At 46.9% G+C, this 14188-nt stretch overlaps 1 protein-coding gene across 46 annotated transcripts in view; it reads left to right on the top strand.

Moving 5' to 3' along the window:
• Positions 1–14188, top strand: part of TNS1 (tensin 1) — a 331981-nt gene that overhangs the window by 265051 nt on the left and 52742 nt on the right. For all 46 annotated transcript variants that reach the window (XM_083487986.1, XM_083488019.1, XM_083488029.1 and 43 more), the window contains one exon: positions 9468–11204. In XM_083487986.1, the coding sequence (XP_083344112.1) occupies positions 9468–11204 (1737 nt within the window). The remainder of the gene's footprint in view (positions 1–9467; positions 11205–14188) is intronic.

The following is a 14188-nucleotide window of genomic DNA, read 5'->3' on the forward strand; positions in this document are numbered from 1 at the left end:
ATGTCTTCTAAATAGGTACCCCACCTGCCCCACCACCATGGGTCATTGTTAGAAAACCTCCCCACCTTCCATTCTAGAAGCTCTGCAGTTGTGCTCCAGGTGTCATCCTGAAAAACACTAGTAGAGCACTTCAAAGAAGGTGTCATTCCCATTGTGGGGTTTTAGTTTTAGAGTGATTTTGGCCCACTGGTACTTTGCCTATGCCAACCCAGTGGACTCACAACAAGTATCATCCTGAACAGCCATGATTCACAGAACTGTGAAATGCAAATGGATAAAAGTAGGAAGCAGGCATTCTTCTGTGCAGAGTGAGAATGACACTGGTGTTTGATGGGCCTTTCCCCAATCTTGGGGCCTCAGCCAACGGCCAACAACACTCCCCTGAGGAGCCTGCCCTGGCAGATGTGGGGAACATAAGAAGCTCTGTTATGCGGACCTCTGATCCATCTAGCTCAGGCTTGTCTACACTGAATGGTAGTGACTCTCTCAGATTTCAGACCTACCTCTCAGTCCTACTTGGAGATGCTGGGGATTGAACCTGGGACCTTCTGCAAGCAAAGCAGATCCTTGACCACTTAGTAAAGGGCCTTATAATGTCACCTTTCTTTTGCAGTTGCCAATACTCAGGAGAGCTCAAAATGTATTTAGAGTTGCATTCTGCAAGCTGGCTCCACCTCTCAGGGGCAGACCCTGGCACTGTCCATTTGTCACCGAAGTGGTGAACGACATCATCAACCTTCCTCTGAAAGGAAAGGAGGCACTTTTTTTCTTGTTAGAACAAGGATATGAAAAACAAAACAAAACAAAGATGCTCTTTTTCACTTTCAAGATTCTCTTCAGTTGTAAGCCAGCCTGAGTAATAAGAGTGTATTTGTCTGGAATTGTTCTTTGGGGTTTTTTTTTGGGGGGGGCGAGAATGTGCACACTCTAGAGAGCTCCCTGTCTTGCATCTGACTGTGAATACAGCAGGAGCATCAAATGATTATATCACTCAGTGTGCAACACTACTTTTAAAGCTTCAGCCTCTGAACAGTCTTGGAGAAAAAAGTTTTAAAGCCCCACTAAGCTACATGATTATGACGATGATGGTGATGTATTAAATTTATATACTGCCCTTCATCCGAAGATGGCAGATTCTGCTCTGCCCACCATGGTGAATGATGAGGGCTTGGCTTCAAACTAGGATATCTTTTCTGATGTACGGTAGGTTGCAAGGCAGCACCTCCAATCCCCAGGAACTGGGGTGAGGAGAAAGAATATGATGGGAGCTTATAAGAGAAGCAGGGAAGCAGCGAGACAGTGCTGGTGTCAAGAAGTGTGAAGGATCAATTACATTCCCGACTTGATATTTAGTTTTCTGATGGTCTAAACCCATCAGTCCATTAGTTTCAACGCAGCTAAAGGTGGGACTTGACCCAAACGGTGTTCTTTAAATGCCGTCTGCCCTTATTTAAAACCAAGGCTGCTGGGGCGGGGGGTGAGGAGAGGAATTATGCCTTTCTATGTCTTCATTGTTCAGCAGCTGGAAAAATGCTGCTGTGGTTGTGTGAGGTCCCTCTGGAAGAAAAAGAAAAGTTTTGGCGAGTATGGAATGGAAAGGAATGATCTGGCTGTGTCCCTGGTCTCCTCCCCTTTGGGCAGAACTGTCTCTTTTTCTCTCTCCCTCTCTCCCTCCAGCTGCACTCTTTTTCCACTCCCTTCTGTCATTCTGCCTCTTTCCCCACCTCTTTCCCTCCCTCCTGCTCCCCCCACCACCACTCCCCAACTCTCTGTGCCTCTCAGGGACTTGTGCTGAGCATTTCAGTGGCTGGGAGCTCCCAGCAGCCCTCCTTCTTCCATGCTCCGGTCACTCAGCCTCTTCTGTGATGTCATTTCTGAAATCACATAACTACGGGATGATAAGTGGAGCCCTCGGGATCTGACTGGCTGAAATTACAGACAGGGTTTTATCCCACTCGCTTCCTACAAGCCAGGGGGAAAATAAACCTCACTCCCATGCCTGACAGATGGAAAGGCAGTGTGCTCCAGCAGGGTCTTCCAGGAGCAGCCACTGCAAACTTCAGCTCTGAAGAATAAATAGCCAAGCCCAGATTCTCTCCAGCTGCGGAGAGGCTTTCCTGTGCGGTGAGTTTACCTTCCCTGTCTTGGGGTTCAGTTTTTCTCTTGGGATGATCCGTGCTCAGAGTGTTCAGTCCTTCCCACCTGGGATGATGGTGGTGGGAGACAAGGAGCAGTTTCTTGGTATTGCAGCAGCCTCATAGCAGATGCTAGGCTGGGACTGAGGTTCAGAGTACAGAGTGCACACAGCTTTCCTGGTGGAACTGCGGCATAGCTTTGCCCCCTCAGGGTCTTTGCCTACCTACAAAGAGAGCATCTTGTGCAGGCCACTCTAACTGCAGGCAAACTGGAAATCTGTCAAGGGCAAGCCACTTTCTGATTATAATTATCGTTGGTTTTTTTTTTTGTTTTTTTGCAACATACACAAATAGAAGCCTTGTAGTATTAACTTGATTGAACTTGTGTGCGTTAATCTTCACAGCATGCCCACTCAAGGTGTTTTCGTTATCTGACATGTGTTAAGACTTGTCACACAGTTTCTTGGGATGGCACAAGGGTGACAGGATGCAAAAGCTTTACCTAGAGGTTTCTGGGTGCAAATCAGTACTCTCTGGGGTCAGTGGGGGCTGGCGGGCTGAATCATATCAAACGTACCTTTCCGGGTACTACTACATACTGAGCACAGGTTGAAAGCTGAACCCAGTGCTAACTGCAGTCCTCAGGGAATAGGAACTGAACTCTGAATAATAAATCCAGCCTCCCCAATCCCAGCCCACCCAAAGCTGAATATTTGATCTTGTACTCTCTTGTCTTAGGGGTTGTTGTTTACTCCGACATGTAAACGATTCCTTCTCGTTCGTATTTTTACGCAGGGATGCAGCTGACGCCACCCAGGCTTGCAAAAAGTATATTTGGAATTGACTTTCATTTCATTTTCATTTCCAGAAAGCTGGACTCTGTGCCAATTGGCACCACTGCCTTTCTTACTGCTGCTTCTTTTTATATCTTTTGTCTATCAGGACATGGACTTGTTCCTTTTTGTATGTGGGGTGAGGGGTGCAAGATATGTGGCCAAGGATGCAGAGAGACATCTGGTATATTATTTTCAATTTTGGTGAAAGAAGTGTGGCTTCAAAGGCTGGGTGTGGTATATGCCCACCTGGCTAGGCTGGTCAATATCCATCAGTGAAGCAGAGAGCGGGGGTGAGATCCGGAGGGGAAAGGGCTTGTTTTCTCCTGGTGTTGAGATCCCTGTTCTTGCATCTGAATCAATACAGATAGCTCCAGCTACTTCTTCCCCCTTTCATACCATCGCAGTATCAAATGCCTCTGACAGCTCTGGCAGCTGGGTCAATAAACAAATGGGTGTTCTTCCTCCTCCCTTCATGTCACTTGACTGAATAGCTCTGCTGGCACTCATTACCGTAACAGAGGAGATGGACAAGAGGGGCACCTGTTACTAGTAAGCTGGGCATCGCAACAGGTTTTTGTTGTTGTTTAGCTTCTGGGGAATTGGCCCTTGTGTTAGCTGGAAACAATCACCGAGTGCGTGCAGGACAAACAAAATGTTAAAATAAATCTATTGACAGAGGGCATTTGAGGGTGGTTTCGACCTGTGGATTCCTGTTTGTGGCGCATATGGTGATTCTCCATCATAATAGGGTGCCCCTATTATGGCGGTAATGTTGATCTCTCTTGGAAGAGCTCACAGAGATAGCAAACAGAGGCAATGAGGAGCACTGCAGTTGTTCACCTGCCTGGACCTTTCATTTCACTGTAGTTTCACAAGTCTGCTGACTGGTTTTTGCCTATTGGAAGCAAAACCTTATATTCAGGAGGCTCAAAAAGCATGAACTTTGGAGGTAGAACCCATGACTTCTGCGGCAGCTGTTTACCTGTGAGAGCAGCCTGTGCAGAAAGACAGCGGGGGGGGGGGGGAGGAGAGAGAACACACAATGGCCTTTGTGCTGGGTTAGTAGTTGCCTCTAGGGAAGGAAGAGGGTGCCAGAGGTTTTTATGTGGCTGGGCCCCCATTGCTCGATGCACTGGACCTCTGTGTGGTCCAGTATCCCCTCTGGATTAAGTCTGAAAATGCCAATGTGAAAGCAGACTTAAACTGCACATCGTTTCTGTACCATAATGCCACCTCTAAGGAGAAACATAGACAACCCAAATTTTGTTGATTTTATCTATAACTTTTGATAAAACACTTTACAGTATTTTATGTAAACTGCTAAGATGCTTTTCTTTTTCTTTTGATCAAGTGGTCCATTGCATTTTGTTAAGTAGAATAAACAGCCCCAACAGTTTCCCGCATCTGCTGCTGTTATGTAAAACAACAAAATGGTGGGCACTCCTGATCATAGATGCTGAATTGCATCTGACTTGGCCATGATCTGTCATACCTTGATGTGAACTTCTTGCTCGCCCATTTTCATCCTCAACAGTGAGGGTACACAGCAACGTAAGCCCTATGGAACCGAGGCACCCAGCACATCCTCAAGTTCCCCCACCCTTCTTTTGCTAAGTGGCCTGTGGCATGTTCAGACTGGCAGGATGGTGGTCGACTAAGTTCTACTCAAAGTAGACCAGTTGGTATTAATAAACATAACATAGTGGCGCTAATTAATTTCAGTGAGTTGACTTTGAGGAAAGCTTAACGGAATACCATCCTCAGTATTTTGTGGGAGGGATTCAAGTGTCTGCCGGAACTTTAGGTTTGCACAGTTAAAGTGGATTACAGGCTTCTGTCACCCTTGCATAGCAAATCCACTAAAAAGGGAAAAGAACCCCCCCAAAAAACTTTTTGTGATTTGGAAAGTGATGGAGAAATGCGTTGAAAAATGCATGAACACATGTGAATCAGGTTGAATGCTCATTGCCATATAACTGTTCTGTAACACATTGGAACAAGTGCTGAATAAAGACCAGACATAGTCTAACGGCTGGGTAAGCTACGTGTAAGCAGATCAGGGTGAATGGTAAATAAACAGATCCTCTTAATGTGCTCTTTCCCCTCTGAAAATGGCATTGCAGGGGAAAGGGATGAGTCTCTTTCCTCTGTGTCCCCTACTAATGTTACTGTGGGCCTTTCAAATAGGATGACACTCAGGGTGCATTCTGGGATGTTTTCTGGCTGTGTTTGCAATTTAAAAATAATCACTTGAGCTTGGCAGAAGGATAACTTTGAGAGGGTTCTACTGGCACCAATAGGCGGATGCTGGTCCCATTGACCAAATAAAGATACATGTGTCCCCCCCCCCTTTTCTTTTGTTCCTCTGTTTCCTATTGGTGCCTCCTGCCCCATGTGCTTAATACAGCAGCAACACCAAGAGACCTGGACAAATTCACCCATGGCCACAGTTCCATCTTTCTCCACACAAACTAGCTGAGGGAGGTGGTTAGAGATCTGGAGAGCTGGTGTTCCTTCAAGAAAAGTGGGGAGTGGAGTGAACTTTCTCCTCCAGTATTACTTTGTGGCTTCCCCACAAAGTTCACCAGTTGATTTGAAGGCTATGTGTGTGGTTGCCCAGCCCTTGGGAAGAATGTTAGAGCTTCGTCCCATCCTTTTTAAAGCGAAGTGGGAGGCATGCCAGCCGATGGGCAACCTGGGCTACAAATAACCATTGTGGGAAAAGGTCAGTTTAGAGAAGCTATGTGTGGAGAGCTGCTTCTCAAAAGGGGCCAGAAATTATTTGATAGTCTTGGGTCAGCTGGATACATAGAAAACACTGGGAAGTAAGCTAGTATTATGGCTGCAGCTTGTGAATACATATGTCTGCGTTCTCTGGAAAACAGTTACTTTAAATAAATTTTGGAATGGTGCTGAATGTGTATCTGTACCACTGTCCCATAATTGCTGGTGTATGAAAGAATGTACGTTATGTGCCGCTGCTTCTCTGGGCATATACTGGTTAAGCACTACTGTCTCTGTGTGTATTTCTTGATGGTTACTCTGTGTATACACATATAAAAAGTGTGATTGTTGCTTTTGAGTAGTATTTTATATGCAATTGGTGGTGGTGGTTATTCTGAGTCCATGTCTGTTCCCGTTTGCTGAATATCTGTGTGTGTCCACATGCACTGTTCTGCTACACCCACCCACACCCCTATAAACACCCAAGTTTGGTATTCTCTTCTCACAGCTTTAGTACCTAAGAAAGAGGGGAATGAAGTAGGGCATGCTCTCAGTGAAGACAACACAACTTTACTTGGTTGTCTGCCTTGTGTGATGGTTGGTCTAAACCTATTTTCATTTTATGCCCCCTGCTTCTGTGTGTTTGTGTGCACACATGCTTTTGCTTAGGTAGTGTTCTGTAGGAAAGAAATTGGGCTTCCTGCTGGCAGGTTAGAACTTCGAAGCAGTTACGGAAGTGCTTGCTGTTTGCAGATAGGAGCCCTATGACTTCACACTCTTCCATTAGGCCATCTTCCGTTCCTGAAGTCAATCCTTGGCTTATTGCCAGATAGAAGTCACTTTTTCCCCCTAAATGAAAGCATTCCATATTGTGGTGCAACCAGTTCCAGGAAACCTCACAGGAGACCTAAGAAAAAGGCAGAACGTTTCTGTGTGAGAAAGAAAGGATCCTCCAGTATGAGCTGGAACTCATGTTGAAACAATCCTATATCCCAAATTGCTTTGTTTTCTGTGCAATTAAACATTGCCTTTTTATGTTTCATAAGCCCACTTCATGCATGCTTAAAATCCCTACATGGAGCAGTCCTGAAACCTCAGCTGCAAAGAGAAAGTTATGTGTGATCTAATGAGACCATATAGTTTTCCATTGATGACTATACAAGCACAAGAGTATAATAAAAAATGTTGTTGTTGTTGCTACGTAATAATGTATTAGATGCCATGGTTTTAAGTCATGGCTTCTTAAAATGATTAAAAACATATAAACAGCATAATCACAGTCATGGTAACAGCAGTAAAAGTATTGTAGATCAATAGTTCACAGCCAACTATTTAAATGTAAGGCTATAAATTGAAGTTTGCTATCTATAAAATCACCTTTTAAAAAGCAGTCCTGAACAAAGACCTTTTTAAGAACCCGGGGGGGGGGAGGGGGCTCATCATTTATCTGGGGGTGGGTGGGAGAGTAATCCATAGTTTTTGGGCTGCCTCAGATAAGGTCTCATCTGCTGTACCAGCTAGGCAGCCTGACCTCCCTTCCTGGTGGGCACATGAACAGAACTTTGGTGGCTGATCTCAAATCCTTGACAGGTTATCCTTGAGAGCCAGTGTGGTGTAGTGGTTAAGAGCGGTAGTCTCGTAATCTGGGGAACCGGGTTCGCGTCTCTGCTCCTCCACATGCAGCTGCTGGGTGACCTTGGGCCAGTCACACTTCTTTGAAGTCTCTCAGCCCCACTCACCTCACAGAGTGTTTGTTGTGGGGGAGGAAGGGAAAGGAGAATGTTAGCCGCTTTGAGACTCCTTAAAGGGAGTGAAAGGCGGGATATCAAATCCAAACTCTTCTCTTCTTCTTACAGTACAGGTCACAGGTGCCCCTTTGATTTACTTGGTCCCAGATGTTTCAGGAGGACTTTAATGGTCACTATTAGGGCATATAGGCAGACAGTGCAGCTGAGGCAAAGTAGGTGGGTCCTCTGTGCCCACATGAACTGTCACCAGTGTCTTGACTATAATAGTATAATAGACTATAAGACTATAATAGATTGTCCAAAGAAGGCGGGGAAAACCTGTTGCTGCATAATTCCATGACTGAGGAGATCAAATATCTCCTCAAAACATTGCTGCCTTACCTTGCAAACCACCTGCAGCATAAGGTTCATCTCTAGATCTGTCTATACAATTCTTTAGTGCCCGTGATGCTAGTGGAAATTAGATGGACCTTCCGCTTGCTTGTTTGTTCATTCATTCATTCATGCATGCATTTAACATGATTTATATACCGCTTAATCCAAGAAACCTCCAAGTGGTTTATACAAAACAGTCTTACGGTGAGCAAAAGTGTAAAATGTTCTCCGCCACAAACACACACATTTCTTAAAAGCATTCCCAGTGCTATTCATACCCATGTTTCTTTTCACTAGGTTGATATCATTTTATTTTATTTTATTTGGTTAGGTTCTCTTTTCTGAAGTGACCCCATCCAGTCAAGCACCACTATTAGTGAGTGCCAGGCTTGCCTAATTCCAACTGAATTCAGAGAGAAGGCAGTGCTTCCTGCATTGCATGACCCTCACTCTTAATGGGCATTTGTGGGGAAGGCAGAACACAGCAACCACTTAAATGGGTATGAAGAGGAAGGTAAATTCCTGCACTTGCAACACTACAAACACTTTTTCTCCCTTTCAAGCTCCCTCTCTCATCACTGAAAAGAGGAGAAGAGGTGCCGATTATAGATTAAAGTGTTAGTGAGAAGTGCCCCCCTCCATTTTAACTTGGCCCTGGCCTTCAAAACATCTTAATCAAAAGCAGAATGAAATATTAGCAGGAGAGCTCTTTTTATCCCCATCAAGACCATTTGTTTTATTTTGGACTGCAAAGTGAACACAATGCTTTTTTTAGTTGGTGGAATCAGGTTGTTGTTGTTGTACTGCTGTTTAAAAAAGCATTGTTGCTTGAATTAAGGTAAAATGCCAGATGAATTTTCATGTTCCTCTGAGCAGGCACACTTGGGCTACTTTTGCTCTTACAGTAAAGTTCCAAACCTATAGAATGGAAGCAGGTGGTTGGCTTCCCTCTTATGAGAAGGTTGCATGTTCTGAGCCTTTGGTAGGAGGATCCAGCCTTGGTGCTACGTCAGGGTTATACAACATCAGGGCTGTACGACAGGTGACTCACCAAACCTAACACAACCCATCAGCTGCATATTGGGGCCTGCCTGTGCCTAAAAGCCCCCCTGGTCATGCAGCAAAAATAGGATTATTGAAGTCCTTTGTCTTGGTGGGTCACAACTTGTGCAGACTTGACTAGAGGATCTTCTGGTCTCTGCCTTTTCATGGTGTCCCAACCATTCTCAACTTGCTTACCTCTTGCTAAAGAGGTTTCATGTATCCTGGGATCAATACAGGTACATTTGCTACAAAACATGCTGTGTTTTGTAATAGCAGGTCAAGAAGAAAATAGCCAGCAAATGTGTTTTACTCCAGTAGCCGCCAGCACTTCTCTGGCTGCGATTAGGTCCTGTGGGAGCAGAACATGGCAGGGGCTGTGCTACCATCAGAGAGACACACTGGCGTCTCTTGTCTTCAGAGGCCTGGAGGGCACAGGATGTGATAATGCTTGGCAGCTGGTTGGCAGGGTCGCAGTGTCCCTTCTCATTGTAGCTAAATGCAGACGACCAGCCCAGGTATTGTTTATGTCTTAATTGGAACACATAAGCTTTTGCAGCATAACAGCTATTGATTTTCCTGTCTCCCTTCTCTTTTCCTCCATGCAGAGGTTGGTCACACCCAAGGGCCTCTGGATGGCAGCCTATATGCCAAGGTGAAGAAGAAAGACTCACTCCACGGCAGCACCGGCACCGTCAACACCAACCGCATCACGCTCTCGGCTGCCCCCAACCACATTGAGCACACACTCTCTGTTAGCAGTGATTCGGGCAACTCCACTGCCTCCACCAAGACAGACAAGACTGACGAGCAGGCAGTGCCCACAGTCCCCGGCAGCAGCGGAGGAAGCAACCCTATACTAACCCCAGAGGAGAAGCGGGAGCTTGACAGCTTGCTCAGCGGCTTTGGCTTGGAGAACGAGGCCGCCATGCATAACCACAACCCCAGCGGGGGAGCAGTGGTTTCTTCCACCACCTCAGGCCGCCACATTGTTCCGGCTCAGGTGCATGTCAACGGGGAAGCTGCCAGCTTGGTGGCCGAGAGGGAAACAGACATTCTGGATGACGAGTTGCCCAACCAGGATGGGCACAGCGTGGGGAGCCTGGGCACCCTCTCGTCATTTGATGGCACTACCAACACCAGTGACATGGGCTACCACGAGGCTCCTCGGATGGAGAGCCTCAACTCCTTGCCCAATGGGTCGTCCAACTTCAATGGCATAGACAAGCTGCACGATTCAGAGACGGTGATCAATGGTGGCTACCCCTACAACAACCAGAACACCTTGCGGAGCATGATGGGACGTCACCCCCAGGACCCGTATGGGCACATCCGTCCTTCAGTGTCTGCCCAGGAGAATTTGGCCGACTACTACCAGCATGGCTTCCCCACTCCTGGCTGGTTGCAACCCCAGCCGCCAGCTGCAAGCCAGCAGTACCCTTACGGCTACGATCCAAATGGCATATACCGCTCGCAGTCCTTCCCCACAGCGACTGCTGAGAGCCCCCAGCTGCCCCAGGCACCAGCCCGGAGCACGAGTAGCCGGGAAGCTGTCCAGAGGGGACTTAACTCTTGGCAGCAGCAAAGTGGAGGCAGCAGACCACCTTCCCGCCAACAGGATGGTGCCCGAGACAGCCAAAGTCCCAGTGTTTCCAGTGCAAGCCCTCAGCCCAGCCCTTCACAAGCAGCACCCCCTCAAAGCATCAGCATCCCTGAATTCCCCAGGGTGGCCTCCCAGAAGGAAATAGAGCAGTCCATTGAGGCCCTCAACATGCTCATGCTTGACCTGGACCCTTCTGTCTCCATGATGCACAAGTCCCAGAGTGTCCCGGTGTCTTCCAGAGAAGATAAGCCACGCCCGGTGGCTCTTTCAGTATCTGCCCAGCCTGTGACTGGTCCTCAAGTGGTGCAGCCAAAGTCTACCAATCCTTTTGGCCCTATTCCAGGAAGCCCTTCCCACAACTCCATGGGCATCTCTGTGTCCCAGCTGCCTGACCACCAGGCGCCTAAAGCTCATCCCACAAAGCTATTGCTCCACAATGCTGCAGAGCCAGAGTACCCCGCGCAGGATGACCAGGAGGCTTATTTGTCCTATGGCTATCCAAACCAGCAAGCCAGGAGCTATGGCCAGGCCGCAGGAAGCCCTCCTACATCTCCCAGGCCTCACGCAATGGCATATAAGCTCATGGAAGCTCAGCATCCCCTGCTGACCTCACCCCCATCCCCTGGGATGACAATTCAAGCCCAGGTACCAATAAAGAATGAGGAGAACAGTGAGGAACCTTCTCGCCCCACAGAGGAAGAGCCTTTGCATCTTGAAGGTCTGGTGGCCCACAGGGTAGCAGGTAGGAAGCCTTATTCTCTGTTTTCTTATGAGTCAGGGGTTTTTATCCTTAGGGTTCAGAAGTCCCCCACCCCCACATAATCTTTTAGGGCTGGTAGGAGAAGAATGCTGCTCCAGGGCCCCGGTTTGTTTCATGTGGCTTAGTCCAAAATAGAATGGATAAACTGAACTGTTCCCACAGCAGTCCCGGGGGTGGTGTGTTGGGGGAATGCCTGGTGGGAGGGCTCTCACAACCACACTTGCAAACAACATGCAAATGCCATAGGATCTATCTATGCCAGGGGTGGGTAGGTTTTTTGGGGGGTAAACATGCCATACTTAGGCATGTTATACCTTTAAAGCACATTCTTTCCCTCAAATAATTCTGTGCATTGAAGGTGGTTAAGAGTTGCTGGGAACTGCAACTCTTTAGTGCAACTGCTACACCCCATTCCAGATTATTTAACAAGAAGCATTTACCCTACTGTGAGGGGTAAACTGGTACCCAGAAATCTCTGGGGGGAAAGAATGTGCTTTAAATATATGGTGTGCACATAGCCTTAGACACAAAGTATTTGTTAGTGCAAGTCTAGTGTGCAATATAGTCCTTATATAAAGTGTGTCATGCCCACCCTGATTGGCTTGGGGCAGTTTTGTCTCAAGAGAGGAGGGGCCACATGGAGGCCCATTGCAATAATCCAGTCTTGAGGCTACCAATGGATCAAAGTGGCTGTCTTGGTCCAGTAGCGGCCGTAGCTGTCTTACCAATCAAAGCTGGTAAAAGGCACTCCTAGCTGCCAGGGCAATTTGTGCCTCAAGTGACAGCCCTAGATCTCAGCCTCTCTCCCTGTTCCTTCAGAAGGTGCAGGGAGGCTTCCCTTCATCCTCTGCAAGAGAACAATTGTTGCTTTGGGGCAACTGAATGCACTTGTCTAGCTTTAGATGCATCTCCCCGAGTCCTGGTGGCTAATGCCAGGTTTCTGCAGAGCTAACTGCAAACCTGCAGCTTGGAACAGATGAAAGCCATCATGCCTGATTTGTAACTTACTGGTATTTGGCATTAAGGCATGGGATGCAACATGCATGGCAGGGTTGGAGCTTAGGAATGAATTGCTCAGCAACTGCTGGGGAGACAGCTGTAAACAAGGCAGGGCTCTGACTTGATTTTATGCTCACTGAATGAGCGGCACAAGAGCCTTTAATGATTCTGCTGTGAGATGTTGAGTCAGGAAGGAAATGTCCACCACACCCACAAAAGGGTAATATTCCATAGCCTTTGGCGCTTCTTTCATGCCCTTCCTCTGAAGCCCAGTGCTCTGGCAGTCTTGGGCAGGACTCTGTGTTCTCGGCACCAAGGGAGCTAAAATTTACTCAGAACAAATTATGCACTTTTTCTTAAATGGGTGGGATTCATACAGTTCCTTCTGTGTATGGCTTTTGCAAGATTCAGGGCATTTTGTAGGGGCTCAGACAATAATAAAAGGCAAGAAATGAGGGGAAGGCATGGAATGAAGAGGGCGGAGCAAGTGGAATTAGTCCTGGAAGCCACAGGGGGAGGCACCCAATCATCATTCTTTGGGCCTAGGGGCCCAATAGACATGACTGATACAGTCACTTTATGCTTGGAGCTCCTAACACCTTAATATTTTGGAAAAAGTCAACACAGGGAAGGGGGCAATTGAAATTGAAATGATGCCATGGGGGAAATGAGGCAGTTTAACCCTTTGCCTTCTCCACACCCCCAATTCAAATTAGCCCTCCCACAAAGTTGTTTTAATCCTCCGAGAGGAAAATATACAGGCTTTTTAAACTTGTGGGTTTTCCTCTCGGTACTTAGTAAGCCAAATCCAAATCAGCCCTCCATTCCCCTCTGGTCACTTTTTCAGAAAGAAAAAGGATAGTAGCAGCTCCAAGCGTGGAGCTCCCTTGTAACATCTGTTTGACCCATCCCTTCAAGCAGACATTGCTTGGCTTTTGGGGGGAAACCTTTCTCTAAGACCCTGAGGAATAGAAGCTTGTTATTTGAAAATAATCATAATAATCATAGACATATTTTTCTTTTAAAGCTGAGATTCTAGATTCTACCTCATGCTGTGTATGAGTATAAAGAGCGCACATGCACAAATGTCTTTGTCTTGGGAACTTTCAGGCTCTTCTGATGTGTACAGCTGAGTCTCTTTTTTAATGGGTTCTAACTGGTTGTCCCAGAATGGAGTCTTTCCTCCATGTAATTCCCCTGGGCATCCTCACTAATTCTCCACAGGGCACACTGTAGACCGGGTTGCCCAAGCCTGAATTATGGGCAGTGATGGGAGAGGGGCACACTTTGCAAAATGATCAGTCTTTGGGAATGAGGCATTTGGGCTTTTTGATAAAAACAACATCCAGTGTTGCTTAAGGACTCTTGTGATGTCTTGTATCCGGTATGCAGCCTCAGCCCTGGCAGCTCCTGGGATTGTAATTACACATAAAAGTTTTTAATTGCAGAGCTCCTCAGAAATGTCCTGGACATAATCCAGCCTGCAATGCCAGGCTCAGCTGCTGGGCTCTGTCCAGTTCAGCTCCTGGACCACAGGCATTAAAAGCATTTGGCCAAAGGGAAATGGCTTGGTTCTGGGATAAGGAGGGCTGGAGGATGGGAAACCAAGCTGGAGGCTGAGTCACTGTGGCATCTTAGGGTGTATACAGAGGTACACATAGCGTGAGGAGCAAACCTGCTATAGAAATGCACTCACCACATTTTCTTTAGATGTACAATTTTCTTTTCCAGACTGGGCTCAGGGGAAATGAGTTCTTTGTGTCCATAGCAGAAGCTAGCTGTTAACAGCTCTGGTTTTCTGGAAGCTGGTGACATCATGTTTCCCATCCTCGCCAAACTTGCTTTTCAGCATTGTGCAAAATTGATTCCTCCTTTACTTATTTGTTTCTAAAATCTACACCTAGTGCTTCACAAGTATTACGAGAAAACAGGAAGACCACTTGAAGTGCAGAGGGGAGCACAAAGCA

This window comes from Podarcis liolepis (assembly GCF_965112155.1).
Source record: "Podarcis liolepis genome assembly, chromosome: 1".
Classification (NCBI taxonomy): domain Eukaryota; kingdom Metazoa; phylum Chordata; class Lepidosauria; order Squamata; family Lacertidae; genus Podarcis; species Podarcis liolepis.